General features: G+C 39.1%; 3 protein-coding genes across 4 annotated transcripts; all 3 read right to left on the bottom strand.

Annotated features, from left to right (window-relative positions):
* Positions 1-10: 10 nt before the first annotated feature.
* Positions 11-2290, bottom strand: LOC145893779 (inhibitor of growth protein 4-like). The gene is made up of 7 exons (XM_082982116.1): positions 2186-2290; positions 2028-2107; positions 1522-1680; positions 1368-1463; positions 1204-1297; positions 913-1058; positions 11-549 (listed from the first exon to the last, which is right to left on the bottom strand). The coding sequence occupies exons 1-7, from the start codon at positions 2220-2222 to the stop codon at positions 442-444; spliced, it is 720 nt and encodes a 239-aa protein (XP_082838242.1). The 5' UTR covers positions 2223-2290; the 3' UTR covers positions 11-441.
* A 3845-nt stretch (positions 2291-6135) lies between these two features.
* On the bottom strand, positions 6136-9239 carry LOC145895105 (uncharacterized). Of its 2 annotated transcripts, XM_082983861.1 has the most exons (4): positions 9116-9239; positions 8433-9018; positions 6954-7505; positions 6136-6618 (listed from the first exon to the last, which is right to left on the bottom strand). In XM_082983861.1, exons 1-4 carry the CDS (start codon positions 9191-9193, stop codon positions 6605-6607), a joined length of 1230 nt encoding a protein of 409 aa, XP_082839987.1. In that variant the 5' UTR covers positions 9194-9239; the 3' UTR covers positions 6136-6604. The 2 variants fall into 2 exon arrangements, with proteins under 2 accessions (XP_082839987.1, XP_082839986.1); XM_082983860.1 differs by lacking the exon at positions 6136-6618 and having other exon boundaries at positions 6842-7505.
* A 6932-nt stretch (positions 9240-16171) lies between these two features.
* LOC145894318 (uncharacterized) lies at positions 16172-23977 on the bottom strand. The gene is made up of 12 exons (XM_082982865.1): positions 23786-23977; positions 23547-23620; positions 23052-23355; positions 22781-22901; positions 22357-22493; positions 22203-22250; positions 21752-21906; positions 21355-21527; positions 20867-20963; positions 20073-20162; positions 16789-16926; positions 16172-16527 (listed from the first exon to the last, which is right to left on the bottom strand). Exons 1-12 carry the CDS (start codon positions 23856-23858, stop codon positions 16294-16296), a joined length of 1644 nt encoding a protein of 547 aa, XP_082838991.1. The 5' UTR covers positions 23859-23977; the 3' UTR covers positions 16172-16293.
* Positions 23978-25996: the final 2019 nt, after the last annotated feature.

Raw genomic sequence — 25996 nt, 5'->3', positions numbered from 1 at the left:
TTGTGAATGTGTCCAATGTTCAGGAGTTCCAAAACCCCACAAACTTCGTCAATTGTGTATTGAAAAAGGTGCGATCAGCAATACACACATCAAGTTTCAACTGTAACGCATAGCAGCATATTTATAATGTAGTACTGGCGGTGAATAAAAAACAAATACAACAGCACGTAAAATCTTGTTGAAAATTCTACACACCTCAAACCAATTTAGGATGTTCTGCTCAAAATGCAGTTCAAATTAATTTTAAATCATTGCAATAAAAAGCACATGTACGATGTAGAAAAATACATGCCAAAAAATGTAAAAAGCAGCACGCTCTCAGGATGTTTTGGAAGCATTTGTACATCAAAACATTTAATTCAGCATGTTACTCCATATCACACTGGTAGATTTTGACGACTTAAGTACATAACAAAGACAAAAGCATGGTGTTTGTTCAACTTATTTTTTCTTTCGTTCCCTGTCTTCCCGGCAGTTTTTACAAAACCATTTTCCTTTTGGTTTGGAAGTAAGGCCAACACAACCAAAATGAAACCATTCGATTGGGCACTAAAAACAAAAAATAAGGTTACAATGACATGTGTGATTCATATGGCTCAAATATAATAGAAATACAACAGAAAAAGTATAGTAAATAGCAATTGAATACAATTACAACAACACTTATCTGACTACACTATGACTCTAGTTTACTGTTTCATAGCTAGCACCTTAGTGTAAATCAATCTTTGCCGAGGAGAATAAAAAAATTATTTGTTGATCTATATTTTGTATCCAACCACAATTGGCAGTCATACTGTTCCTATACCTAAATTTTGTCCCTGTTTTTGACATGCAACAACTTAATTAAAAGGGATTTAATTAAATTACTAAAATATAATCCGAATATTTACAAATGTAGCCACTACTTACATCAGGATTATCGCAGCCAATCATTTCACCGTATGAAACTTGATGGCAAAAACAATATGTGGGTTCATTCGGGTCCACAGGCATGTCCAACACATCTGATTGTTGATACGCTGCAGCAAGTGGAGTGGGCAAGTGAACTTCAGTCGCTAAAAATAAATGTTTCACATGAAATGCAAGTTGTGTACAATACCTAGCTTACTAGTAATTTTTCAAAATTTGGTTGTAACTCTTTATATAACTCAACATACACATTTTGTTTTTTACACTACTATAATGAATATGTTTAGTTACCGGTCTTCTGACGCTTTCGAGCACTTTTATTTTCGTCGTCTGAAACAATTCTACCTTTCTTGCGACGCTTTTTGTCTGTTGCTTCAACATCAACCTAAATAACAACATGATTGTAAATCAGACTTACCATAGCAATGACAATAAGTCTAGCATTGTAATGTCACCTTCGATGTTCCAGTTGCATCTTGAATTGATTTCTCTTTCAGATCGGCTTCAAATCTCGCTAAATCGGAATCAAGTCTTCGAATATGTTTGTCAACCTGCATATTAAACACCAGATCTTAGCCAACTATTTATGAACAAACCTACAAAATATACCATTTCATATGTCTGCATTGCTAACTGAACTTTATCGTCAGCAAATTCGCGACATTTTGCATACGACTCCTGTATTTGTTTTATTCTTTTAACACGTTCATTGGGTGGCAAGTTTTTTGCTTCTATCACATATTCCTCTGTCATCTTGTCAATTTCCACCTGCCAACAAACAGACAGTTTTGTACATTAATACCCCATGCCAGATTGGAAAGTTCAGGATTTGCCTAAGAAATTTTTTAACAAATGTTAATTACAATGCAGATTTTGTGCAAAGTGACCTATAATGTATATATAGTTTTTTTTGCCAATAAAAATCCGAAAATTTGTCATTCTTTCCATTCACGACCTCTCCGACCACAGGTGTCTAAGGGCTACGTTTCAGAGATCCATAGACACCAATCACACCAAATTTATGTACTATTAAATACAAATCAAGACAAATGTTTGGAAGTACAGCCCAGAAATCCTCGGTAGAAATACGAGTAAGCAAAAACAAATAAACTCACCTTCAGATTTTCTGAACGTTGGTCTAACTGTCTCATAAGTTGAAAATTTCGTTGCAACTCAAAAGGAAGAGTTTCCAAACCTAACGTAACAAAGACGTATTTGAAATGCATGCAGTAGAATTGAAGTTGATTTTATATAGACCAAATTAATGACTTACTATCAAGGTATTGCTCCAAGTACATTGCTGTCGCCATCTTTCTTTTTAATTTCGCGTGCAAGCAACCAAACTTATTATTATTATTGTTGCAGTTCGCAAATTGAACACAATTTCGATATTTTGAAACACAAAGACTTTCTATTTTAAAATAAGGAATATTGGCCTTCTGGTGAACGCGTACACGAAACGATGCACAAACACTACACTGCTACAAATTCGTTATCTACTTTTGTAATAAAAATTAACAAATTTGTAGTAAAACAAAAACTTTTGTTTACATTTTAGTGTAAACATGCACGCAACATCTTTTGAAATCTTAAGACTTTGTGTTTGAGTGATTGAGGCTATAGAAATCATCATCAAAATTAAAACTTTTTACTTTTTATGTATCATTTATTTACGTTCCATTTTTGTGCAATAATTAACTGATTCGCTTAAAATATAATTTTACGTACAAATTTAGAGACATAAACAGGGTTGAATTTTTCTGTTTCGCGGAAAATGCCAAAGCATTATAACAAAGCTCAAAATTTCATGTGATCTCCAAGGTCCTTGCACCGGCACATTATTTACTTTTTGCGCATTGCACAAACATAGTGACATGCCATGTTTCTTTTCAAAAAGCACCTCTTACCCTCGACAATAAACCGCAAAAATGTAGAACATGATTTGCACCAAAACAGCGCCTCTAGTGTCAGCTCGAGGTCAGAGGTTAAGTTGTGCTGCGCGAACGAAAGTGCTGTACTGTGTGATAGTAAGATTTGGAAATAATCACTTATTTTGTTTGTATTGCGGCTTTGGTTCTAAGCTGAATGTCAGGATTCGAATGTTGCGTAATTGGCTGCAATAACGATCGAAGAAAACTGCGTCAGTGAAGATCTAAACAGTGTGAAATTCATGAATGCAATCTTGTGGTGCTGCGGTGCGTATGTGACTTTCCATTCGTACTTCACCCGTTTCCAACGAAATCAGAACATAAAGAAGATGTAGATTGATGGGTGAATTGTGTTAAAAGAAAAGGTTTTGAAAAATGCAAATTGACTCGCATTTGCTCCAAACAGCACTTTGGTAAAGACAGGCCAACAACACAAAATCTAGCTCCTAATTTACACATGGGTCATACAACCAGTGTCATAACAGCTAGGAAACCACCATCTGGTTGACAAGCACAGCTGCTTAAGTTCTGATCTTGCAAACTCTGACCTTATTCCTGAGTTATGTGGTGTCAGTGAACAAACAACTTTAAATAGTCCCAACATAAGTACATGTCAGGAAACAATTGAACCAAGTTCTGTATTGGGTGCAGGCCAGATTGGAAAATATGTCGTGCGCGGAGGATTTATCCTCCGCGCAGAATTTTCAAAATCGGTCAAAAATCCGCGCAATTTTCGTGATTTTACTAGCAATCCGCGCAAAAATTATTAATCCGCGCACAAATCGCTCCAAGTCTTGCAACACTGATGACTTTTCCCCAAGACCCCAACTGTTCTGTGCCAATGTTCGGTTTGAAGGCTCTTTGGATATGCTTCACTGACCTGAGCGTTGATTTTTTTCTCTCCTTCTCTCGAAAATCACGAACAACGAAAAAAGGGTGAATGCAGTATTTGCCATCTGTATTTTATAATGGCGAAATTACGCACATTCGTCAAATTTGGAAATCCATTTGATCTTTTTTTGAAAAAACATGCGTTTTTGAATTCTTGGGCCGAGTTTTCTGCGCGCATATATAGGAGGTTACAGTCAACCTTACTTGATGTAGTTTGGGGATTAGCCTATGTTTCAAACTCACTTTGCCGTAATGTTTGATCACATTAAGACGGAAGATTGCGACCCAAGCTAAGAGCCATTTTCTAAAATTGATGTTTCTACAACTCGGTTTCTTGAGTTTTCCTTCTTTTCTAAAACGTTCACCAAAGTTTCTTTCGATGATGGAAGATCGTTTAATGCTGCCTTATTTAACGAAAGAAAGTTTATCCGCGCCATATAGGTACATCGACCCCGAGCTATACGCGAAAATTGGTCAGGAATTTTGCTTGGTTTTTCATATTATGTATGCAAAAACAGGCACTGAAGCAGTTGTCGAGTCATTCTACGAGTAATGGAAAAAAGTTTTGAAGTTCTCAAAAACAGAACAATCGTTGATTGTTCTATGCCCCATGCAATCCAGTGTGACGAGGCGTTATACGAGATGGCCAAACTTTATGTTAAAGGCAGCAAGAAACATGGGATGGCACTCATCCCTGTATCGAAAGGTCGTCGGAGTAAAAATAGGCATGGCGCTGCTTCTAAAGTGGTTACACGACAAAAAAATTAGGAACCAAAGTTTCCCTTTCTTGCATAAATTTTCGTGATGGCAACTGGCAAGTTACAAATCAAGCGTAAATAAAGTTAAAACGTTTTGAAACACTTGTTTTTGCTTCACAGTTGTTTGTGGCAAATGGTTTTGTTAGGTTAAATGCGTTGTAGCTCCGTGCCAGAAAGAAGAACACCAATTAAACATTAATAAGTTCCTGGAGAAAAAAAGTTGAGACCACGGGATTCCAACTCGCAACCCTCCAGACTAGCTTTCGCCACCGGTGGCAACTACGCCAAGTCATTGTACCTCACAGACGCTCAAAAAGCGGATATAATCATCTGTGAAAAGTGCAATTTTATTCAAGTAAACGCTAATAACATTAAAGTATTATGAATCGGTTCTTAAAAATACATTATTCCAGTGTTTTTTGTCAAAGGGAAAATAGGCTTGTTACTAAAGGCACAGTGCACTAAACAACAAAAAAATCTACTACAATCCGCGCAAAAAAATCGCTAGTCCGCGCACAATCCGCGCAATCACCACCGACAGAAAAAAATCCTCCGCGCAGTTTGCAAACTTTCCAATCTGGGGTGCAGGTGGTAGTTGCAGATGCAAGTGATATCTTTGAACCGGAAACAAAATGTATTGCAATAACACTGATGTGGATTTAACTTTCTGACAACTGACGAACTGGTAAAACTTTGCAAAAAAATGAAATCAGTTTTTAAGTTACTAGAAAAGAGATCTGTTGGTAAGAAATACTGGATAGGTTCAAGTTGCAATGCAATAAGAAGCAAACAAATCTGTATATGTCTGTTATTCGATGATGAGATTTTGATTTGAACTGTTGCAACAAGATTTAGCACTGAGATTTGGCATTTCTTGCTCATCGGTTTCAAGAATCATAACAACATTAACCAACTTTCTTTCAGGGCAACTAAAAAGTCATAGTATTGACTTGAATATATTGACCTATCCGAGCATTTTCATAAACCTCTTTACAACAAAGTTAATATATTATTTCCTAAAAATGTAATTCAAGACAGTTTTATTTTGTTTCTGATGGAAGAGGCAGGCGACACACCACTGTTTGGCGACTTTGTGATGGCTGACAGGGATTTCCAGATTTGTAGGGTGTTGCTTGTAAGACGTTGTGATTTATTGAAGCCACCTGGTAGGAGGCCCAGAAAACCAAACAATTGGCCAATCATTGTATATATGTAGAACAAGCAATGAGGTTGAAAATATTTTTATTTTGTTGATGTTGATGATATTGCCATGATATGTTTCAAAGGTTTAATATAATCAGACTCCTGGTATTCAAATGCTCTGCTTATAGGTTGACATTTGGGAGATTTTTGCCCACGTAAATCGACATCGTTTTCATTTAGACACAGCAGATTGTCCTTTGCAATGTCATCACATGGGTCAAGGAGTTGCTCTTTTCCAGACAAAACGTAAAATACTTGTGTAGATTGCTTTTCTTTGTGATTTTAACAACTTAATTCTCTACTGCACACCCATAATATCTGCGGAAAAGACCAAAGCAACCTGTTCCGACATTGTTTTCTTGTTGGTTTGCAAACCAAACAGCTTGCAATGTTCCCGCAAACTCCCAACTGTCCACGTCACACCTATGCCATACTCAGGGTCTTTGTCTCCATTTTGCTACAAAAAATTAAAAAACATCCCAGAACTGTTGCTATATTTGACATTGACCAACCAAGACCAATCCTTTTCTACACGGAAAAACGCGCGTAGCACAACTTAACCTATGACCCCGATTCTTGCCCATTGGCGTTGGTGAAAATCAAACATCCAATGTGGTTTGTTGTTACCTATATCACCTTCCACCGTGATTCTCCATTAAAAAAATGATTTAATCTGAATTTTCCAAGGGTGAATAAACTTACTACGCCACCGCAAAAAAAACGTCACGCATGTAAACAGCAGCATAACAATACTGTATTATTCCACGCTAATACACGATAAACATTTGGGAATGACGTTGAAGACGTATGAAAGACTTGAACCAGCAAATCGAATGCTATCTCTGTATGTGTGTAAGACGGGACAACGCAAGGGCAGTGGAAGGACATAAAATCCACCCGAAATCTTCTGGATCAAAATCGAAAACCTGCAAAATTACACAAACAATGGATGAGTTTAAGATCTCAGGAAAAACAAATACCGCTAAGAACAATTAAAGGAAAAAGTTGGTGCGCAATTTCCTTGCTTCAGCATTTTGCTTAACCCATTATGAAATAAAAGTCATACAAATTTTGACAGTAATGATTAAAATAATTGTGGTCGTGTTTATTGTGAATATTTTAAGCAACGAACCATAGCAAGGTTAAAGAGGCAATTTCTGTTATATTTTTTTTAACGGCAACAATTATAGCAACCGACTTTAAAACATTATTTTGCTCAGAACAACGACGAACAAAAGAAGACCGGGTTTCTTAGTATTACCTGAATATCTGGTCACGGGCCACAAGTGTGCATCCTTCCCGACCCCGGATGAGCGCGCAGCGGACAACCCTGCTGCCAGTGTGGCCCCAGCCCGCAAACTGGCCGACGGCTGAAGTAACAACGAATTATATCTCTGGTCGAGCGAATGAGATGCCGCGGCCGCCACTGCAGCAGCCGAAAGCCCGTACAAGTCTGAAACTCCGGCGACGGCGTTGAGCGCTCTATGTGTGTAGGAAGAATGGCCCGAAATTGACGCGTAGGCGTTCCATGGGTCGCCGATCCCCGCGTGCTGGAGGGGGTTTTGAAACCCCGTGAAATTGCAAGATGAAGAGTAGGGGTCGAAGTTGGGTGCCAAGCGATCCAACGCGAGAAATGCGGGGTTTGTTGTGTGACTGAATGGGTTGGGATGCGGTCGGGATCCAGGAATGAGGGAGGAAAGTGCGCCGCCAGCGTTGAAAGCGATCGGAAATCGTCGGTTCGAGGGCGGGCGCCGATATTCCGAGTTCCAGAAACTGGGAGGAAAATTTCTTTTTATCATCGGAGAAGCTCCTTCTGCAAAAAACGCGCTTTGTATAAATGACAAAAATAGTAATGCATTAACGGAGAGCCACTGATTTTTTTATCGCCTTCCACTGTGATTCTCCATTAAAAAAATGATTTAATCTGGAGGTTCCCAGGGTCATTAACAGGTCTCTATTTGTATACTATCACTACTTCGTAACAAAACTTTATACAACATTTTTTTTCAACACTTGCCCTAAAGAGCTTGGTGATTTAAGAACGTCCCGGCGCTCATTTTGATTTATTCAGACCTTTTATTGCAACAAGTCACGAAAAGATAATCTTTTCTGTGTAGTGAGTTACTTCTCTAAAGCCACAGTCCGTCACATCGGCTCAACCGGCTAAGTCGCCACCACGTGGGTAGTTTAATAAATTATTTATAAGGGGAGCGGATTTCGTGGCACTTGGAGTGAAGTTCTTGAATCCATTACAAGCGCGCCCGGTGTTAAGTGATTGTTTGCTGCTCACCTCGGTCATTATTAATTCACAAGGGCGGCGTGCGTCGCTAATTGCTTCGCGCGCTTTTAAAGGAAAACTGACTTTGGTTGAACAGTTAAAGGAAAACGTTGCTAATTACTACACATCCACAACATTGACAAAACCACATCAGGTGCATGCCGTAAATGAGTAATAAAAGGCGACTATATTTTAGCAGGCGCAACTAAAATACCCAAGTCATGATGTATGATTTATTATACGCAAACAAATACTCAGGTCACCCTAATTTATGGCTATAATATTCACATGACATTTAGCATAATTCTGAAACATCATTAAACCGTTTTTTTGCTCATTTTAAAGAACTTTCTGATGTGTGAGGACCTTAATAACACAAAACACCTTTCACATTTTAAATGGCAATTTGAGATACGTTTTTAAACATTTAACCGTTATACGGTAGAAGCCAATGTAAGTTACCTTTGCTTGAAGATGATTCGTCACTTAGAGCTCTCGTGAAGTGACCGTCAACTTCGTCGCTCGTGTTTCCGTCAAAGTAGGTAAACATCACACATCGGGCACTCACCCGCCGCGCCGACGGGGTTTTGCGGCACTGAAGACGGCAAGACGATAATTCAGATGTCGGGCTCAACCGCTTTGCGAGATCGGCTTCCGTTGAAACGCTTGACGAGGAGGAAGATGAGATGCTCCCGCCGTCAGGATGAGATCGGTTGCCGAATGTGAGAAGTTTTTCTCCGCTGGAAGTCAATATGGATGATGACGACGCGTCGTCATAGCAACTTGTTCGGGGAGGGTGGGTTGCGTCTGATTGAGATTCGTATCGACATGAAGACACCTGTGTTTGGTCGGTCGCGAACAGACAAGACTCCTTTGTGTCCGTCTTCTTGCTCGTGGAAGAGTAGTTGGTCGTCGGCGGTGGAAAAAACACGGGCGAATTCTCGTGGTTTTCACCGAAACTCGACGGACTTTTGAACGACATTTTTCCGCCAACAAATTCACGCTCACTTGATGTTGAACAATTTCGTTTTGGACTGTATGGTGATTTCTGCAAGAATACAACGTAGTTTATTAGTGCGAACAACACGCTTATGATTGTTTTTACTGTCTGTTATTTCCTACATTTTCTTCACGAACATATTTACCTCGGTTTGATAAATCGAATGCTTTCCTTGGTATGGGTGAGCAGCATAAGGCTGGTACAAAACCTCAAGACAACTCATACTTTATCAGCATTACACAACGGGCACTGTTATCACGTTCAACTCTGCACCTGCAAAACATGCAAAACATCTTGTTGCTTCCTTACCATGCGAACGCTTATATAAATACTTAACCTTAATGACTCTACTTTTTATAAATGATGGCCATAAAAAGGCAACACAGATCATTTACCCTTTCAAACGCACATCATAAAATATAATCCAGTTTCACTGAGTAAAACTGTTTCAAAATAAAAAAGACAGGTATTTTCATCAACTATATATCAAACATTTAATTCGCATTTATAACTAGTTACGAGAAACAACGGCCGCCATATCGGCCTACAATCTATTTACGGAAAGTGTCAGCGCAACAAACCTCATATATCGAACACTGAACGCGATTCGTAAACTTGTTTCTACCTTTAGGTGCTGTTCAACCCGAAATGACGCATTACTTTGACTGTTTCAACCCGTCAGTCTGGGGCCCGAAGTGTCCCTGGGTAACCACAGGAGTTACCGCACGACTGAGGGTGAAACAAATGAACGAATTCGTCGAGAGAATCATCGCAAATGTTGCCAGTTGTGTTTGTTTTACGCCGTTTACTCGACAAAGAATCGAATTTCGGCGTTCACGTGATTCACTAGTGTGGAATTTAAATAGTGGTCGAACGCGATATCGAATACGTTGAATTGGCGCTAGCGCGATTATCGCGTTGTGATTGCTCACAGACTTGAAAGTTTGTAAAAACTGCTGATCCCGGAATATCGTTAGCTGATCACGGCATTACACGATATAAAGTGCGTGATTTTTTCTTAGAAAAGTACTTCGATGTTAGATTTTTGTCTTCGCATTTTGTTATTTTGTTATTTTTCTACTATTTTAAAAATAAATTTGTTGCAAATGTGGATGCAAACTCTGTATGTTCTCTCTAAATATATAATGTATAAATCCATTGATTTACAAAGAAGACTAGTTTAACGAACAAAGACATAAAATAAACTCCACTAAAAGTTATACCGTAGAAAAAATATTCAAAACTGCACCAACGAAAAAACTTTAACACTGCCACATAAAATAAGACAAATTACGTATTTTCCGCACTTGTGTTGGCCAAACACTGCAACCACACAAAAATCACGCCATTTTCTTTTTGCTAAATAATTTACTGCGTCCTGCCACCAACCGCCAGACTGCTCACCGCGAATAAACGACAAGTGGTGGCGGCCGATTGTATTTAAGAAGCCGACAAAAAAAAGTTGCCGGTGTAAAATGTGTGGGGATGTTACTAAGCTGTTTGATACATTTTGTCTTTCAATCCTGCATGCGCCTTAAACCTGTTTGCAGTTTTGGTCACAAAAGAAAACTCTTGTGGATTTTTGCTGTGTGGATAAAATTAAAAATATGTAAGAAAGATTCTTTTGACATTTTTGTAAATATATTCCATTGACATAATGTCCTACACGTGTAGAATCAAGATTAAATGTTTAATCTACTGAAAATGCCACTTGCTTATAATTATTTTATATTATATGTTGTTGTTTTTTTATGTGCTTTGAGTAGTTACGAGTAATATTTAGCTGTGCCTTTGAAAGACCGCTACAGGCTCGAATAATCCCTAAAACATGCGAAAAATTATTTTCGGTTTGCCGTTTCATTTCTAATCGCACGAAACGGAATTCTTAGCGAGGTGTGGCAAGGATGGTATTGTCCACACCGGTGGAAAAGAATGGTTTTCAATTTGATTGAATGGCGTTCCGTGCGCGTTTGCAACGATTTAACCTTCAGCCAACTCGTCAAGCATGTAACGCTTTGTGACGATACAAAGAAAAACGTTTTGTTGCGTCATAAAACCCCCGATTGAATCTTGTAATAGACTTGTCTTGTTGGAAGTATTTTGATCTTGTGGGTTTGCTATCGTAAATTTGAAAGGTTTTGTTTAAAGAGGATGGCTTTTGTATATTATGTTGCGTGATTTTTGGGTGTTGCCTGAAATCTCTGCGTGAATTGCATTGAATGATGGATGCGTGCCAAAGGACACAGCTTTGAAGGCACCTTTTTAAAGTTCTCCTATTAGTAACATATTTCTTGTGATGACCTCCTTGAATGTGAATCATCTGGTCTTCGATTTGGCATTGTCTAGCGATGTCTGAACGACATATTTCCAAAACACAAAAATCTGCTTTCACAATTAAATGTCAAAAATACACATAAATTGCATGTTGTAAGTTTGAAGTGGTTTTATAACCGTTTCATGATTACTTGCTTGTATTGTTACCGAAGAAACCGTTTACCGTAATAAACAAAGAGTTACTGCAAGGCTAAGGACAGCATTTCGCAGTGCGCTGTAATTGTACTGGGCGCGTGGAGCGTGGATAGCTTGGCCAAGCCGGTTATTTTTCTGAGCTTTCAACACTTAACGTGGACGGCACGAACAACACGTCAAACCGTTCATCGGGCTGCTAAGTGATTTTGTCCGAGTTTCTCGAAACGACAAATGAAATAGGACTCTGCGCTTACTGAATGGTTTCCGTTGTATGTTCGCAAAACGGAACGGTGTACTTGAAATAAAAAACGTTTTTTTAACGTCATGTCGTTCAACAATTAAAGAAAATTATACAAAAAAATATTATGTGTGAAGTTTTGGGTCAACATATGGGTCCTACTTGCGTTGACGCTACATCGTAGGTAATTGCAACATGTCCGTCCTGCCTAGCCTAAATTTCATGCATGACAAATACTTTAAAAACAACACACATTACTCATATGTCTGTGCTTTGATATTGGCAACTATTTAAACACAAAACGAACCACCAAAAGGATCAGGTTACAAAGTCGACGGTTTTGCAGTTAAAACAACTTCACCTATATTTCGGGGACGAAATTCAAGGTGTGGTCTCAGTAGTTTAAAACGTTGACACCCTTTCCGTGTTGGCGTAGTAGCGAAAAGATGATATTTTGACCCAATTCTACTGGTGGGGTTGGGCTTTCCCGGCTTAAAGAGATATGACATTTGCCTGAAGGGCTTGGTGGAGTTTTGCTGCAGTCAAAGATTTAATTGTGGCGCCACGGGCGGGGGTGTGAGACGCTTTACCAAGAAGAAAACCTGATTGGGATTCGTGCCCAGGACATCCCGGGTTCAAACCTGGGATTATAAATGGCACAAAAAAGGATTAATGTCATGCAATTTCGTTTTGGAAACTTGTTACAACCAAGGAAGACCTTCTTTAAACATTTACACATGGTAGGAAATTAATTTAAACACGTTTAACTAAAGAAAACGTCATCGCAATTAAAACAGTCACCGATTCGGTTTGACAGGTAGAAGTTGAATTGGTCCAGTTTTGTCTGAAATGTCACAAAACCAACAATCAAAATTGTATCGCTTAAATTTGGGACCACCTTGGGTGTTGGGGCTTGGGTATCTGGTGTTTGGGTCACCCCAAGACCAACCATAGTGCATGAGCAAACAACATGTACAGCAGCTGCTGTCGTATTGCTGCGCAATTCCCACAACGCGAAGAGACATCTTTGTTGGGCGAAAATGTGACCTCGCGAATCGCACAGCAAGTTAAGGCTGTTTACAGCACACATCCATGTGCATGTGGCTGAAACACAACCTAGTGGCCTTTGGTTGTCGCTGAAGGTGTGAGAAGATATGTTAACTGTAGTGGAAACACCACAGGTGTAACCCAACTTCGACCTCTGGGCCACGTTTAGGCTTCCAGCTGTTAGACACAAGTCTGTCTGACAGCTGAGGGCAGATAGGTCGAGGCTGGCCAAGCAGGATTGTCGCTCCGCACCGAAATTGATGTTTATGTCAAGTATTTGGAAGTGGAAATATGTTTATCTCAGGAAGTGTGCGCTGCTCCAGCGAGAGGGTACAATTGTATTGTGTAGTTCGTTAACGCACCAGTTTATTTTGTTGCTCTGGTTAACACCTCTAACAATTGAAACAGATGGAAATCTTAATTTCAGCTGTTTCGCAACGCGTTGAAAATAAATTGTGAATTACCTGAAATCAATCACAAAGGTCATATACGCATCTAAGTGTTTTAAACACGGACGCTCGATATTTAACTCACATTTACACTGCTTTAAGTGGTGGATGTAGGATTTACTACATTGTAAAATTTTTCCATTTGTCATCCTGTCTAAGGAAAGTTGACGTTGTTGATATTTATGTTGGTCAGGGCCTTTCACATCACTAGGTTGTGATTCTGGCTGCCGTCGGATTTATTCACGCCTGGTGTCGCCGAAATGAGTGCTTTGGTTAACAGCGCAAAAAACACAAACAACCTTAAATTTGTGAGTTTTCATGGTGACAAAAACATGTCAAAATAAAGTTTTCAGGATACCTACTTTTGTACTTTACTGTGATTTGGATGAAAATCATCTCTGTTGTGTTTTTGAAAGTGGTATTCATTATTGGGATGATAAATCATTTAACTCCGTCTAACAATTATACATTGAATGTTGCAGTTACTTTTGCAACAGAAATTTCAATAAGTTATTGTATGTTAGACGTTTTATCATCTACCACTTCGTCTCACGAAATGATGCAAAGGAAACACTGCTGCTTTGGCGCTAAGTTTTACACGTCTTTTTATACACAAAAAGTCAGTTAACGACAGACAGAAGACAGCTATTTGAGATGGTTACCTTCAAGCTGTGGCCGCTATTGAAAGATTGTGACAAGTTTCGCTTCGTCCGTCTTCATTAGCGAGGAAGGCTTGTCACCTCGAGAGGCAGAAACCCAGTAACTAGGTTTGATTTGCAATTCCGTCCGTTCCCTGAATTGGAGTCTCTGCGTAGCATGTCAAAAAATAGGACGTTACGCTGCTTTGTTTGGTAAACTGTAGGAATGTCTTATTTTCCTGACGCAATGATGTTTTATAGATCATTCGCTACAACTTTTTTCGTTGTATTGGACTTATTTGAGCTAATCATTAAAATTTAGTGACATGTAGTTGACAGCCACAGTTAAAAGTTGTATATACAAGATCACTACATGGCAATTAAGCATTGCGGTGGTGCTCCTGCATATTCAAGAATGTCACGTCACCTTTAATCCTCACCATGGTGCTGTATCAAAGCGTACAACCCATTCTGCTTGTCAAACGGCTGCTTGAAAACGCATTCGCAACTCAATCAATCTGTCGCTCAAATCCCGATGGGGTCAAAATGCCAACGTCTGGACGTTTGTCAGCTCGCACAGGGCAAATAAAGACACTGTTCGACAATTAAGAGCCGTCCATTGTTTCGTCACCGAAGGCCATTATGACGGATGCCGAACTGTTTGAAAGGTGTTTCGGGCGGTTAAAATGTCAAGTAGGCGGCGTGGACAGCTCAAAACAATCGAAATCAGAGATGTTTGGGGAACTTGTGTGTAGCCTGTGGAAGCAGTCCCGAAAAGGCGCGAGATCTTGGGACAAACAGATAATGTGGCCGCAAAGTTGTAGGTGGAAATTTAAACCGTGAATATCAGCGGTCTCCGGTTTCACGAAACACTTAGAAACCCAATTATTGAAATGGTTGCGGTTTAGGGGTTTCTACGGAATGCGCGTGTGTTGCATTTTTGTAAATTGTTTTTTATGTGTTCCCATCCAGAGTGGAAGCTCTGGTTTTTGCGGAGTTTATTCAAAATGTGCACAAAAAAGAAATGGGTTTTGCTGCGATTAACGATGACCAAACACTGTCAAAATGAACACTGCATGTTGAATCATAATGTTTACCCGTGCAACTGTTTTGAAGATCGAATTTAACTTTGAAAATATGCCCTGAAGTTTAAAAATGTGGCCAGACGAAGCGCGATATTTCAACAAAGCAGTGTCAGAAGGTTTCTGTACAGTTTTTCAACCGAGTCGGATTAATGATTTTCAAGGTCACGAAACCAAGGCAGTGCAATGTTGGATCTGAGTCGGTTTTGGCCTCTGACCCCTGGAGCTGTCTGGATTCAACTTACTTGTTGAGTGTTAAGTTTGTGTCGCATCTGAAAGCCGCGCGTTTTTGTGATGGCTAAAACACGAGCGATTTGACCTGGGTAACATTTAGAGGTCATTCTTGTGGGGAAAAGGATCCGTAGGAGCCCGTGCCACGCGAGCAAAATGTTCGGTACGGTTTTTCGGGACTTGGATCCTTTAACGCGAGATTAAACATCAAAGACGCATAACCTCGGGTCGAGGCACGCACGACGCACGAGCGGGAGCCGGGTATGGTGCACGGTTCACCGAAGACGTTTAATGAAGACGACCCCGGGGTGTGGACTGATAAGCTGCCGGCTTTGGAGGTTCGTGGCGCCGCTAAAAAAGTGTAACTGTATCCGGCCTCCGGCGTGACCCCCGTTTCCTCTAGGGCCCCGCGCCAGACAGTCATGGCTCCGTAGCACCATCCGTACTGATGATTTGCAAATATCAATTGAGCGACAAGTGATAGCAACGCCTCTTGAACATCAGTCTCAGGTTTTGAGGCGAACCAATATACGTGTCAAACTACCTTCGCCCATGAGAATGTCAAAGTGATAAACGAACTGGTTTACGTAGAAAGCAGAATACACTACTCCCAGAATTTTTGGGAGTTACAAGCAGATTTGTTACTCCTTTTATATTGGAATACAAAATGAACATTTGTGCACAAGGTTGTACTTTTAAAAATACATGGCGTTTATCCTACATCGTATTATTAATTGACAACGAAATTGAATTTTTTTATGGAATTTGCCGATTACTTGGTGATAGACAACCTATTTTCTCTCACTTCCAAGACACAACGGGCCTCAATTTCACATCCGTTGCGTGTATCATTCTGTATATGATTATTGTTGGCATTTTACTGTTCGAGACCCAATTACAGTTAACTGGCGTCATTGCATTGCAAATAGTATCGTGGAGGTCATTCAGCGTGTTTCAAAGTTAATATGTACACTTCGGCAGAACCAATGGTTTATTTTTATGGAAGGATTGCGGTTAAACGGTTTGTTGCCAGAAACACACGTGTCATACAAATACCCGCTTTTATTTTTTCATATCTTCACCTCTTTTAACTAAATTTCGCTTCAGGAATCAGTCACAAAAAAAATGGAACATTCGTTTTGACAACAAAGCGAAACACCGATAGTCTTTCAGTCTTTGCTATCAGCTGTTGTTGCTTCAATATTTCCAACGACTTTCGCATCTTCGGAATTGCCCTTGACGTCATCAATTCCTTCCGTGACACCTTCCATTTCCGGCGTGCCTTTTTCTTTCGCATTCTCTTCCTCCGTGCCTTTTTTATCCGAACTCTCGCCATCTTCGCCGTCAAGGTACTCCTCCCATTTCTTCAACCTTATTTCTCTTTCTTTGTCGGTTTCTTCCATCTGGGTCAAATGAGTTCGGTTGGAAACAAATTACAAAATTGACATCGCATTTATTCGCAAAAAACTCATCTTATGTCAGCCAATGTCGCGCAATTCACTTGACTTTTTTTTGAACCCAGTAAAATACTCTCGTATTATGTTGACATTAAATTTTGTCAAATCTGATTTTTCTGCGCTTACTTCGGTATAGATACGTAAATGTACTTATTCAAATTCAACATTCATCAATATATTATCAACTTAAATTGTAAATTTTCCCACCTGATAATTCGTGACTCCGTCCCATATTTGAGCTTCGACACTTTTCCCCGCGAACCAGCGCCCGTGCAACGCCTTCTGACACTTGAGGGCAGCATCCACTTCTTTAAACGCGACTGAACATACGCCGTCGGGGTGGCGCTAAAGAGCAAAAAAGAGGTTGAGTATTTCCTTGATTGTTTAATACAAACATTAAACTTGAAGCAAACCTTACAAGATAATAATGTGTCAAATAACGGCCACAGGTTCTTACAGACATTGGTGCTTTTTTTTAAATGGCGGTCAAACTGTCTTTGATCAGTTTATACCAAGGTCTCCTAACCGGTGGTACGCGAGCACCTTTCCGTAATTTGCAGATATAATTTGAATTTAAAAAATCGTAAGTGATCTCAAAATGTTCGTTACTTCATCCCCTGGGTTACTTTGTAACACTCAACTAGGTGGTACGCGTCGAAATAGTTTTACCTCCAAGTTGTACGCAACCACAAAAAGGTTGGGAATTACTGGTTTAAGCAATGTTCAAACATACGATTCGCAACATGAAGAAGGGTTGAAGGTGGAAACGCGAAGGGTGTGGGCGGCAGACATCAACCCCCCTTCCAATAATCCACTAGCAGAAGAATGCGCAGCGCATAGTTTACTGACAACAGTAATTGCTTAACAGGGCGCGGAAGGCACAAAATCCCTTTACAACTTGGGATTAGCTTCTAGACCACTTAAAGAGCGTTTCGCTGCACTTGATTCGGTGCTGTTTGAATTGAATCAAGCAATTCTGCTCGTGCGTGCTTTTGAGCTAATTTGTTTGTTATTAGTGGAGAATATTTTCACCCCTGGGTTTTTTTGTTAGAACGTATAATCTTGAAAAACAATTTCCAATAAAAATAATCAAAACACCAGGTGACAAAAATTCTCCAATAAATTTAAAATATGCAAAAATACGTTTCATGTTTTCGTGGTTGGACCGCATTTGATCGTGCGCTAACAAGAATCCGACACCACAAGGCCTTAAGCACGCGTTAAAGCAGGAAATGCAAGCAAACTTAAATCGTTCGCCCATTCCTACGATGAAATCTGATAATCTTCTCGACCAAATTACTTGTTCTGCGTTCAGTGGAGAGTTTGTGAGCACATAAAAACATCCTACGGCGCAAGTTGCATTGTTTATTTGTCAAGTTTAAATGCATCAAACGTATGTTATGATATACCGGGGGAACAAGGTCTGACAACATGACAATCTGGAGCGTGATAACTGATTTTCAAGGGTAACAGTGTGTTGGGATGTTAAACCCAACACAAGCGCAATACTAACATGACGCCGGCCAATAACGGACCATATCGGACCGAATCGGGCCTGCGAGATGCGTTCAAAATTACAGAATTGTCAACGAACAGCTAACACATATTTCTGTTTCGCTGGTTTGTCCAACAACAGCACAACTTTTGTGTTTTTTTGGGTGCAGAACAATGCCATAGGGTTCAAGACCGTGTTGGAATTATGCTGGGTAACTTGATTCTAAGTGCGGTCCGACCACACACGCTGGACAATCTTACGTCACTGGGTAACCAAACACTTCCCGACACAACACACCTGTGCGTAGGAATACATATGAATCTTAAGAAATGGAGATTTTCTGAGCCAGCCTGGTCCAACAGGGCAAGTTGACATTGGGACATTTTACCATAGATTTGTGCAATTTAGGGAAATGAATTGAAAAAGATTGAAGAAAAATTTTACTATATAATACAGAATGACGCTTCGGGTTATACTTTGCTCCATTTCAACGTTTCGGTTTACGGCTGTTATACAACAACCTTCATCAGGATATACCTTTTAAATGTGTCATTATAATATTTTGGTTTGCGGTTTTACGAGTTTACAGCAAAAATGTAATGAGGTAATTCACCTAAATAACGCAGTCGAATTGTCACTGCGGAATTAACAACATTGGACAGAATTTCAAACCAAAGCCGGAAAATCTAACCCGCGACCTGGGCAAATAGAAAAAAATTGCCAATGTTGGAAAACGAGACTTCAAAGTGCCTTTGTTGCCACCGAAACGTCCAGAATTACAAGCTCAGCCCTGTTTCGCGATCCCAGAACGAGGGTTCGGTATTTCCGTTGTTTCAGAGAGTCGGGAATTCGGGGTGCGGGTTCTTGGTTAACCTCAATGCACTACGCGACAAATCTATTGGTTGTGACTTGTACGGTGTCAGATAAACTTTAATAGTCAATTTGCTAAGTTTAAAAACAGAATAAAAAGGGAATCAAACTAAAAACTTAGTCAAAATGACACTTCTTGTAGGTTTTTGCCAAAAATGAGAATTTAGAATATTGAGAAAAAACAAAATTACGTTCTCCACAGACAGAAGAAGCATATTTAAGTTTTTCCGAATTTCCACAAATCTTTAGGAAGACTGGTTAAGCTCTAAAACCCTTTCAGAATTCGATGATGTAATGGCAAAATCGGAGATGCAAAGGAAACGGTAACCTTTATCGGAAAACAACAAACAAAGCTCGGAAAGCTTTCTCGTAAGATCAAGCACAGAGTCCCGACCGCAGGGTTAAAAATGCGCGTCCAACGAGGGTATCAGATTGCATGGGAACAATGGCGGCCACAGGTTTTTAAATTCCAACAATTTCATGCCCTTGCTAACGAACAGAAGCCGGGGTTGCAAAGTGTTTCTGTTATCGCTGATATGATCAGAACCACTATGACGTCATAGGAGGTGGCGATGGCGACGGTCAGGTCCTACTTCATGGAAAAAAATTGACGTAAATTTAAATAATGGTTAGTGCTCATGAGGATAAAGATACACCGAAAGGCTTGGGTTTGTATCGTATTCCTAACGCCGTTATGACGTAACCTATCTTGATATATTTTGTGTTGTGCGACTCTACCACGGGGATACAACACTAAAATTAGGTATCGACATTTGGAGACAGAGAAGGTTCAATGAAAAAGAAATGTTTAGCTCAATCCGAGTATCTTAAGTCAATATTTGACCGAATCCGAATATTTGTTGACATGATAAGATTATTTAATGACGTCATTAGTAAGACCTAAAAACACTTGTTCTGCTCAACAAATTTATTTAAAAAAAATTTATAATTATTCATTGAATGAAGGATTTGCTTTGTAAATATTCGATCCGACGCATCCCTTTCGCACACATTTCTCTTAGTTTTGCAATTAGTTTACTAACTGCTACCGATTGGCAACATCAGGCGATTTCTACAGTATGAATACAGAGGGAGATTTTACAGCAAATTTTGAAGTCGTGCTTACGTCGAACACGATGACCTTCTTGACGTCACCAAACCTTTCGCATTCTTTTCTCAAATCGTCGCGAATGTCTGTTATAAGCACAGGATCCTCCTGCAAGAAAAATATTAACAATTGCAGCAAAACATTTTCTGAAAAGTTTAAAATCATAGGTGGACGATTGCTCGCAATAAGTATGGCAACATTATTTAATTTATTATTGTTAACCTATGTATTTGGTTTTACTATCTACTCGCAGCATGGTTGGTTTTTGTTTGCTGCGCAGACTGCAAGGTCAGTTACTTTGTTTAACATTACAGACAAAAACCTCTGAATAATTTTAAACGTTTTTAAGAAAACGTAAAACGTTTTGCGCGGCCAAATTTTTCATTCTGCCCCCAAAAGGTTGAAATCCTGTTTAAAGTACGCGGGTGGACGAGTGGAGTGTTTTAAAACATCGTCCTGCACCGAACCAGTGAAGGAAACACACGGGATTGCCTGAGTTTGATCAAAGAATTTAGCTGGCCGCCTTCCGGAAGGATTTTCTACTTTCATGATTTGTGTTGATTTGGTCGGTTAACTTGGCGCTATAACAAGACCGGGAATGACATGTGCCACCGCCAGTGTGGCATGCAGTTGTGTTATGTGACAGGCGTGGCACGAAGGCCCTTATTAAAAACAATAGCAGTCTAAAACAGTCAGATTGTGATTCAGAAACAAAACATCACGTTTTGCCGAGCAATGTTGAATTTGTCCAAAATATTTCATTATGACTTTCTGGCGCCCACGTGCGGTTACAGAATTTAAAATTTACCAACCTCGAATTCGCTCGTTTCAAACATGTTTTTCAGAATGACGACTCGATCGGTTTTTGACACTTTGTCTTCTGTGCGGTTCAATCTCCAATCCAATAACCTGCAGCACCCAACACAACATTATTCCTGCATGAAGACAGAGTAGGGGCAAAACTTTTAGATCCACAGGCCAAAAATTGAAATAAATTTGACTGACGAACAGTGGTTCATTCAAGTATGAAGTGAATGAGGTATTTTGCACTACAGTTCATGAACTGAACTTTTTACAATAACCAATGGACTGAAATTACATTGAAGCGTTTTCAGATTTGAAAAATTAATTGCTTTCAGATTGCTTCTAAGCAACACAAATTTATAACCCTGGAGGCCAGATAGAAAGACCCAATGGGCAAGATTTGGCCACAATTTTCCACATGTCTGGGTTAGACCAACCACACTAAGTATATTTTTTATATTTTACGCTTATTCAAAACAGCTTGTGTTGATTTTACTTCTCTTGTTCTTTGTGCATTTTCCGTTTCTCTTTTTTGCTCAACATCTTTGGTTTCTTTGAAATGTCAAAATCCCCCTTTAGCTGAAACTCTGCAGCTTCTATGTGGAGTTTGTGTCCTCGTCGTACTTCCGTCCCATCCAAAAGCTGCATCGCTAAATCAACCGACTCTTTCTGAAAAAAAAGGGACATAGTTAACTGTAAAAATATAACTTGATTTTGGAAAAACTAAAAAGAACCAAGTTTAAAAAATTGAGGTTCTAAAATGTTGTTATTATTAAGGTTTCAAAAAAGATTATCATGTTGTAATAAGTTTTTTTTTTAAAAACCTAATTGTTCCATTGTTTGTGACAAACGTTAAATGATAACAACAAAAACCTTGATTTTTTTTATGTTACCTTTAAGTAGGAACATAACCCATCTCCCTTAGGGTTACCGATCCTGTCCAAATAGAGTTTTAACTTTGGCTGCCCAGTTATTGGATTTGGAGTAATAATTCCACATTTTCCCATGAGGGCAACAAACTCATCATGTGTGAAATCTGGTGGAAGACCTAGAAAAATGAACATTAGTAAAAAGTAAGTGCAACAATTTAAAGTTTAGAAATTAAATTATATTACTGTACCATAGTTTTTATATTCGATTTTAAAACTAACCAAATTATGATAAAAATGATCAACAAAACAGCATGTGGTTTTAAAATAACATCCCCATCCAAGTGAAACAATGGTTAAATAAACCCAGTGTTTGTTATCTGTTATTTATTGTCATCACTGACAGAAGAAACAGAAATCCTACATAAAACTTGGACATGGTAATGTTTTTTATGTGACTTCATAACTGTCATACCTGTAACATAGACACTGGTGTTTTTGGCCTTCTCAACTTCAAACCATTCTGCAAAATACATTCACATGTTACTTATATAATTATAATGAGATAATGACCATTATAAAGTAAACTATCATGCATGTTGATGGTAGTTATGTTGATCGTGACATACCAGGTTTCGACGCTCCTCTTTTTTGAGCAGGTTTTGTTTTCTTTTTCTGTTTTCCTTCACTTTTTTCATTACTTTCCTTCCATGCTTGCGTTTCATTGTCCCATACAAAGTGTTTTCCTGATGTAGGGTCTGTATATCTACACAAAATCACAACTGTACATTTTCACTGTTATACTTAGTTGCAGTATTTCCCCCCAGCAATGATTCTTACACAAAATGAACATAAATATACAATATACATCACGATGCTTTGTAGCAAAATATATTTGTCTCATATAAAACAGATTTTACCCATAGAAATACATGTTTTCATATATGTGCAAATACATGTGTCGGGACAAAATACAATGGATATAAAGACCAGACTTTTGAGTATCCCACTACAAATACTCTGAGGCTCCATGAGCAGTGAATGTAAACTTACGATTGTTGGTTACTCCATTCAGTTGAAGGAAGTAGGACTTCTCCATCATCTGATTTCCAAACTTGTTCCTCTACGTTCCACAAATACTTCACTCCGGACTCAGGGTGAACATATGCAGTCCCTGTGAAAAAGTCCCAATAAAAAGTTTATTTGAAAAAAGTCCTTTTTAATTCATGTAAAACATTAAAAAAAACTGCTCCCATAATTGAATATATACATATTTCACTATTCAACACATAGCAACAGTTCAAATTAGTTATTTATAACCCACCTTTGCCATCACTACTTCCACTATCTTGTATGATTTGTCCATCGGATTGCCAGCATTTTGCAGCTGCATCCCATTTGTAAACAAATCCACTTTGTGGGTCTGTGTACTTAAAATTGTCTGCATAGTTACACACTTCTGGGGTCCAAGAATTTGAGTTAGAGTCCCATATATACTTGGTCTTGGTCATAGGGTCCATGTAGGAAGCAGGTGTAGCAGACTTTGTGGTGTCATCACCTTTGCTTGCTTCCTCTTCTTCAGTTGTGGTGTAACTTGATTGGTATTTTACTATCTGATCGACTGATAACTGAAATATTAACATTTCTGTTGCACAGTGGGACAACAATGCGTGTAAAAGGCTAAAATAAACTTTTTCAAAAGTCTAACGGTTGACTCATACCTCAATACTTCTTGTTACATCAACAATTACATGAACAAAACACATTTAACAGTTAACTTAATGACAAAAAAAAGTCCAATGGTTGACAAAAAGCACACCTTTGGAAACCAGGCTTTTTTGTCTTCATCCCATTCATACTCAACACCATCTTCATCTGTTTTCGTCGTCTTTTCTTTAAAATACACATGAAAGTCAAGTTTTAAAAAGTGATGACAGTTATATTTTAAAATATTAATCTGAACAATTTCCGACAAGATTATACAAACAAAAGGAAAGCAGCCAACGGGGATTTAAAAGCTTGACAGCAATATTTCACAACTGGCAATCGCGCACTTACTTTCTTCAGGCAGTTCTTTTTGTAAAGCCAACTGTCGCTGAAACTCTTCATAATCTTCTGGTTTCATGGACATGGTTGTATTTTTAGGCTTTGTTTCAGTTTAAAAATTATGACTTACATTCTCCCAGCATAAATATTCGTATCCGTAACACAGGCGTGTAATGTTGTCAGGAAAACGGTTTTAATTCGTGCAGGTGCTACGGTATTCGAACTTACGTACAACAGCGCATGCCAAAAACAAAACCAATTTATTCTTGTGCCGGGAAAATACATTTTACTTCATTTAAAGCCGATTGTTGAAGGAAATAAGGTTTTTGATTTTAATTTTGTTGGAATTTGTGCCTTTAGAATTACCTTCCAGTTTTTTACATTTACACCTTCACTTTGTGACCTTATTAAATCGCTTGGTGGCAGCATCGGCACATGTATATCGTGTCGGTAAAGGCCCGTTTACACACGAACACAGTTTGGCACGGCACAGCACAGTCTGGCACACACGGTGTTTACACTACTGGAATAATCGAGCACGACAAGTGCAAGTGACAAGTTACGTTGATAATTTTTTAGGGATGTCACTCTTGCCTTGCATTTCTCTGCCTCGCCAGCGATATTATAAGTACAAATTGAAGTTGTTTCTATTGGCTGTAGATATTTATGAACAAAAGGGCATGTACTGTTTTACATAGTTAAGACATGTACTGTTTTACATATTTTTTTACGACGCAAGGTAACACTACAGTTTATTGAACCAAACACCACAGATTATGAAAACAAAGATGGTATAATTGAACCAGGACAATGGTTTTCCACAGCAGCATCCCGCTGAGACGCCATTCCACATACCGCTTTGTAATGCAGCTACGGCACCATTTCATACGCTCAAAACAATCGCTCACATGTCAAACGCGGTCACATCACACAACTACAACTAAAATAATATACGTCCTACATTTTTAGGCAGTCGCGCTGCACTTTCGCATCAATGTGTGCCGAAATGTGCCCAACTGTGCCCGAATTTATGCTCGTCGAGCAAAAGCGAGCACATCCTAGCACAGACCAGCACATCCCATCCCAGCACAACTCAGCACGCGCGCACAATAAAACAAACACGGAATCGTCTGTAGTGTAAACGGGCCTTAACTCGTAAGCAGGATCAATTTAAGAAAAGTGCATTTGTCCTTAACTTCAATATAATTATACCACCAAATACTTGCATTTGGGAACATATCTACCTGAATTACGTCAATGATGAGACTTGAGGAGCGCTTTCGTAAATACGTAAAGGTTTGCCGGCCACGGTTTTAATGAAAGTTTCATATTTTCGATATCTCCACAGTGTTGCAACTTGAGCAATTTTGTACGTACTTCCTTTAATATTTGTATAACTGTATGGCAAGTTTACCACATTATAACGAGTTTAGGAATGTCCTTACTGCTTTACAACTTGCTATAAGGACAATATTTACCTCTGGTTGTTGACCAACCCTACTATACCGATGTAATCGTATCATGTATGTAACCGGCTTTATCAGCAAAAACATTGGTAATATAATAGAGAAAACGTCAGAAAGTGTCTACAGGAATCAGCCTGTGCAAGTCGGTTCTAGGAATATAAAAACATTGGTTTCAGTTGAAGGTGATGCATAGCAACAACAACAACAACGCAGCTGTGTGCTCGACGGGGCCGTAATAACTTCCTGATCAAGCGAACAATAAATAATAAAGTGTACAATACCATCGGGATTTTATTGTACGTCCAATTTTTAACTAATTCGTTGTGGAATTGACGTAGCGGTAGCACCTACGTAACTTTCCTACAATTTTCCAAGAAATTCGAAACAAGACTGTAAACCGGTTTTGCTTTACATGTCCATGTACGTTAAACTATATGCAGGCAGCATTGTACTTCCTTCGACAAAATTTTTAATCAATCAATAATGTATATTTTGCGCAAACAACTACACAGATGAACAATACACATCAGAAATAAAATGGGCACCGATAAAACCATGAAGGGTTATTAAGTCGGGCGCCCATGTAAAGGTGATTTCCTCACGGAGACACAGTATGCCACACAGCAATTTGCACAGGTAGGTGACGGGTTGCATGTGACGTGGGATAGCCACCTGGCTGTACTTGCCAAAGCAAAACCCATAAAAACGCAAACGCCAACGCCAACGCCAACTCGGTCCATGGAACGTTTCCTTTGAT

Source organism: Ascidia mentula, chromosome 3 (assembly GCF_947561715.1).
Source record: "Ascidia mentula chromosome 3, kaAscMent1.1, whole genome shotgun sequence".
Lineage (NCBI taxonomy): Eukaryota > Metazoa > Chordata > Ascidiacea > Phlebobranchia > Ascidiidae > Ascidia > Ascidia mentula.
Note: the sequence above shows the minus strand (reverse complement) of the source record. Positions and strands in the feature narration are given on the sequence as shown.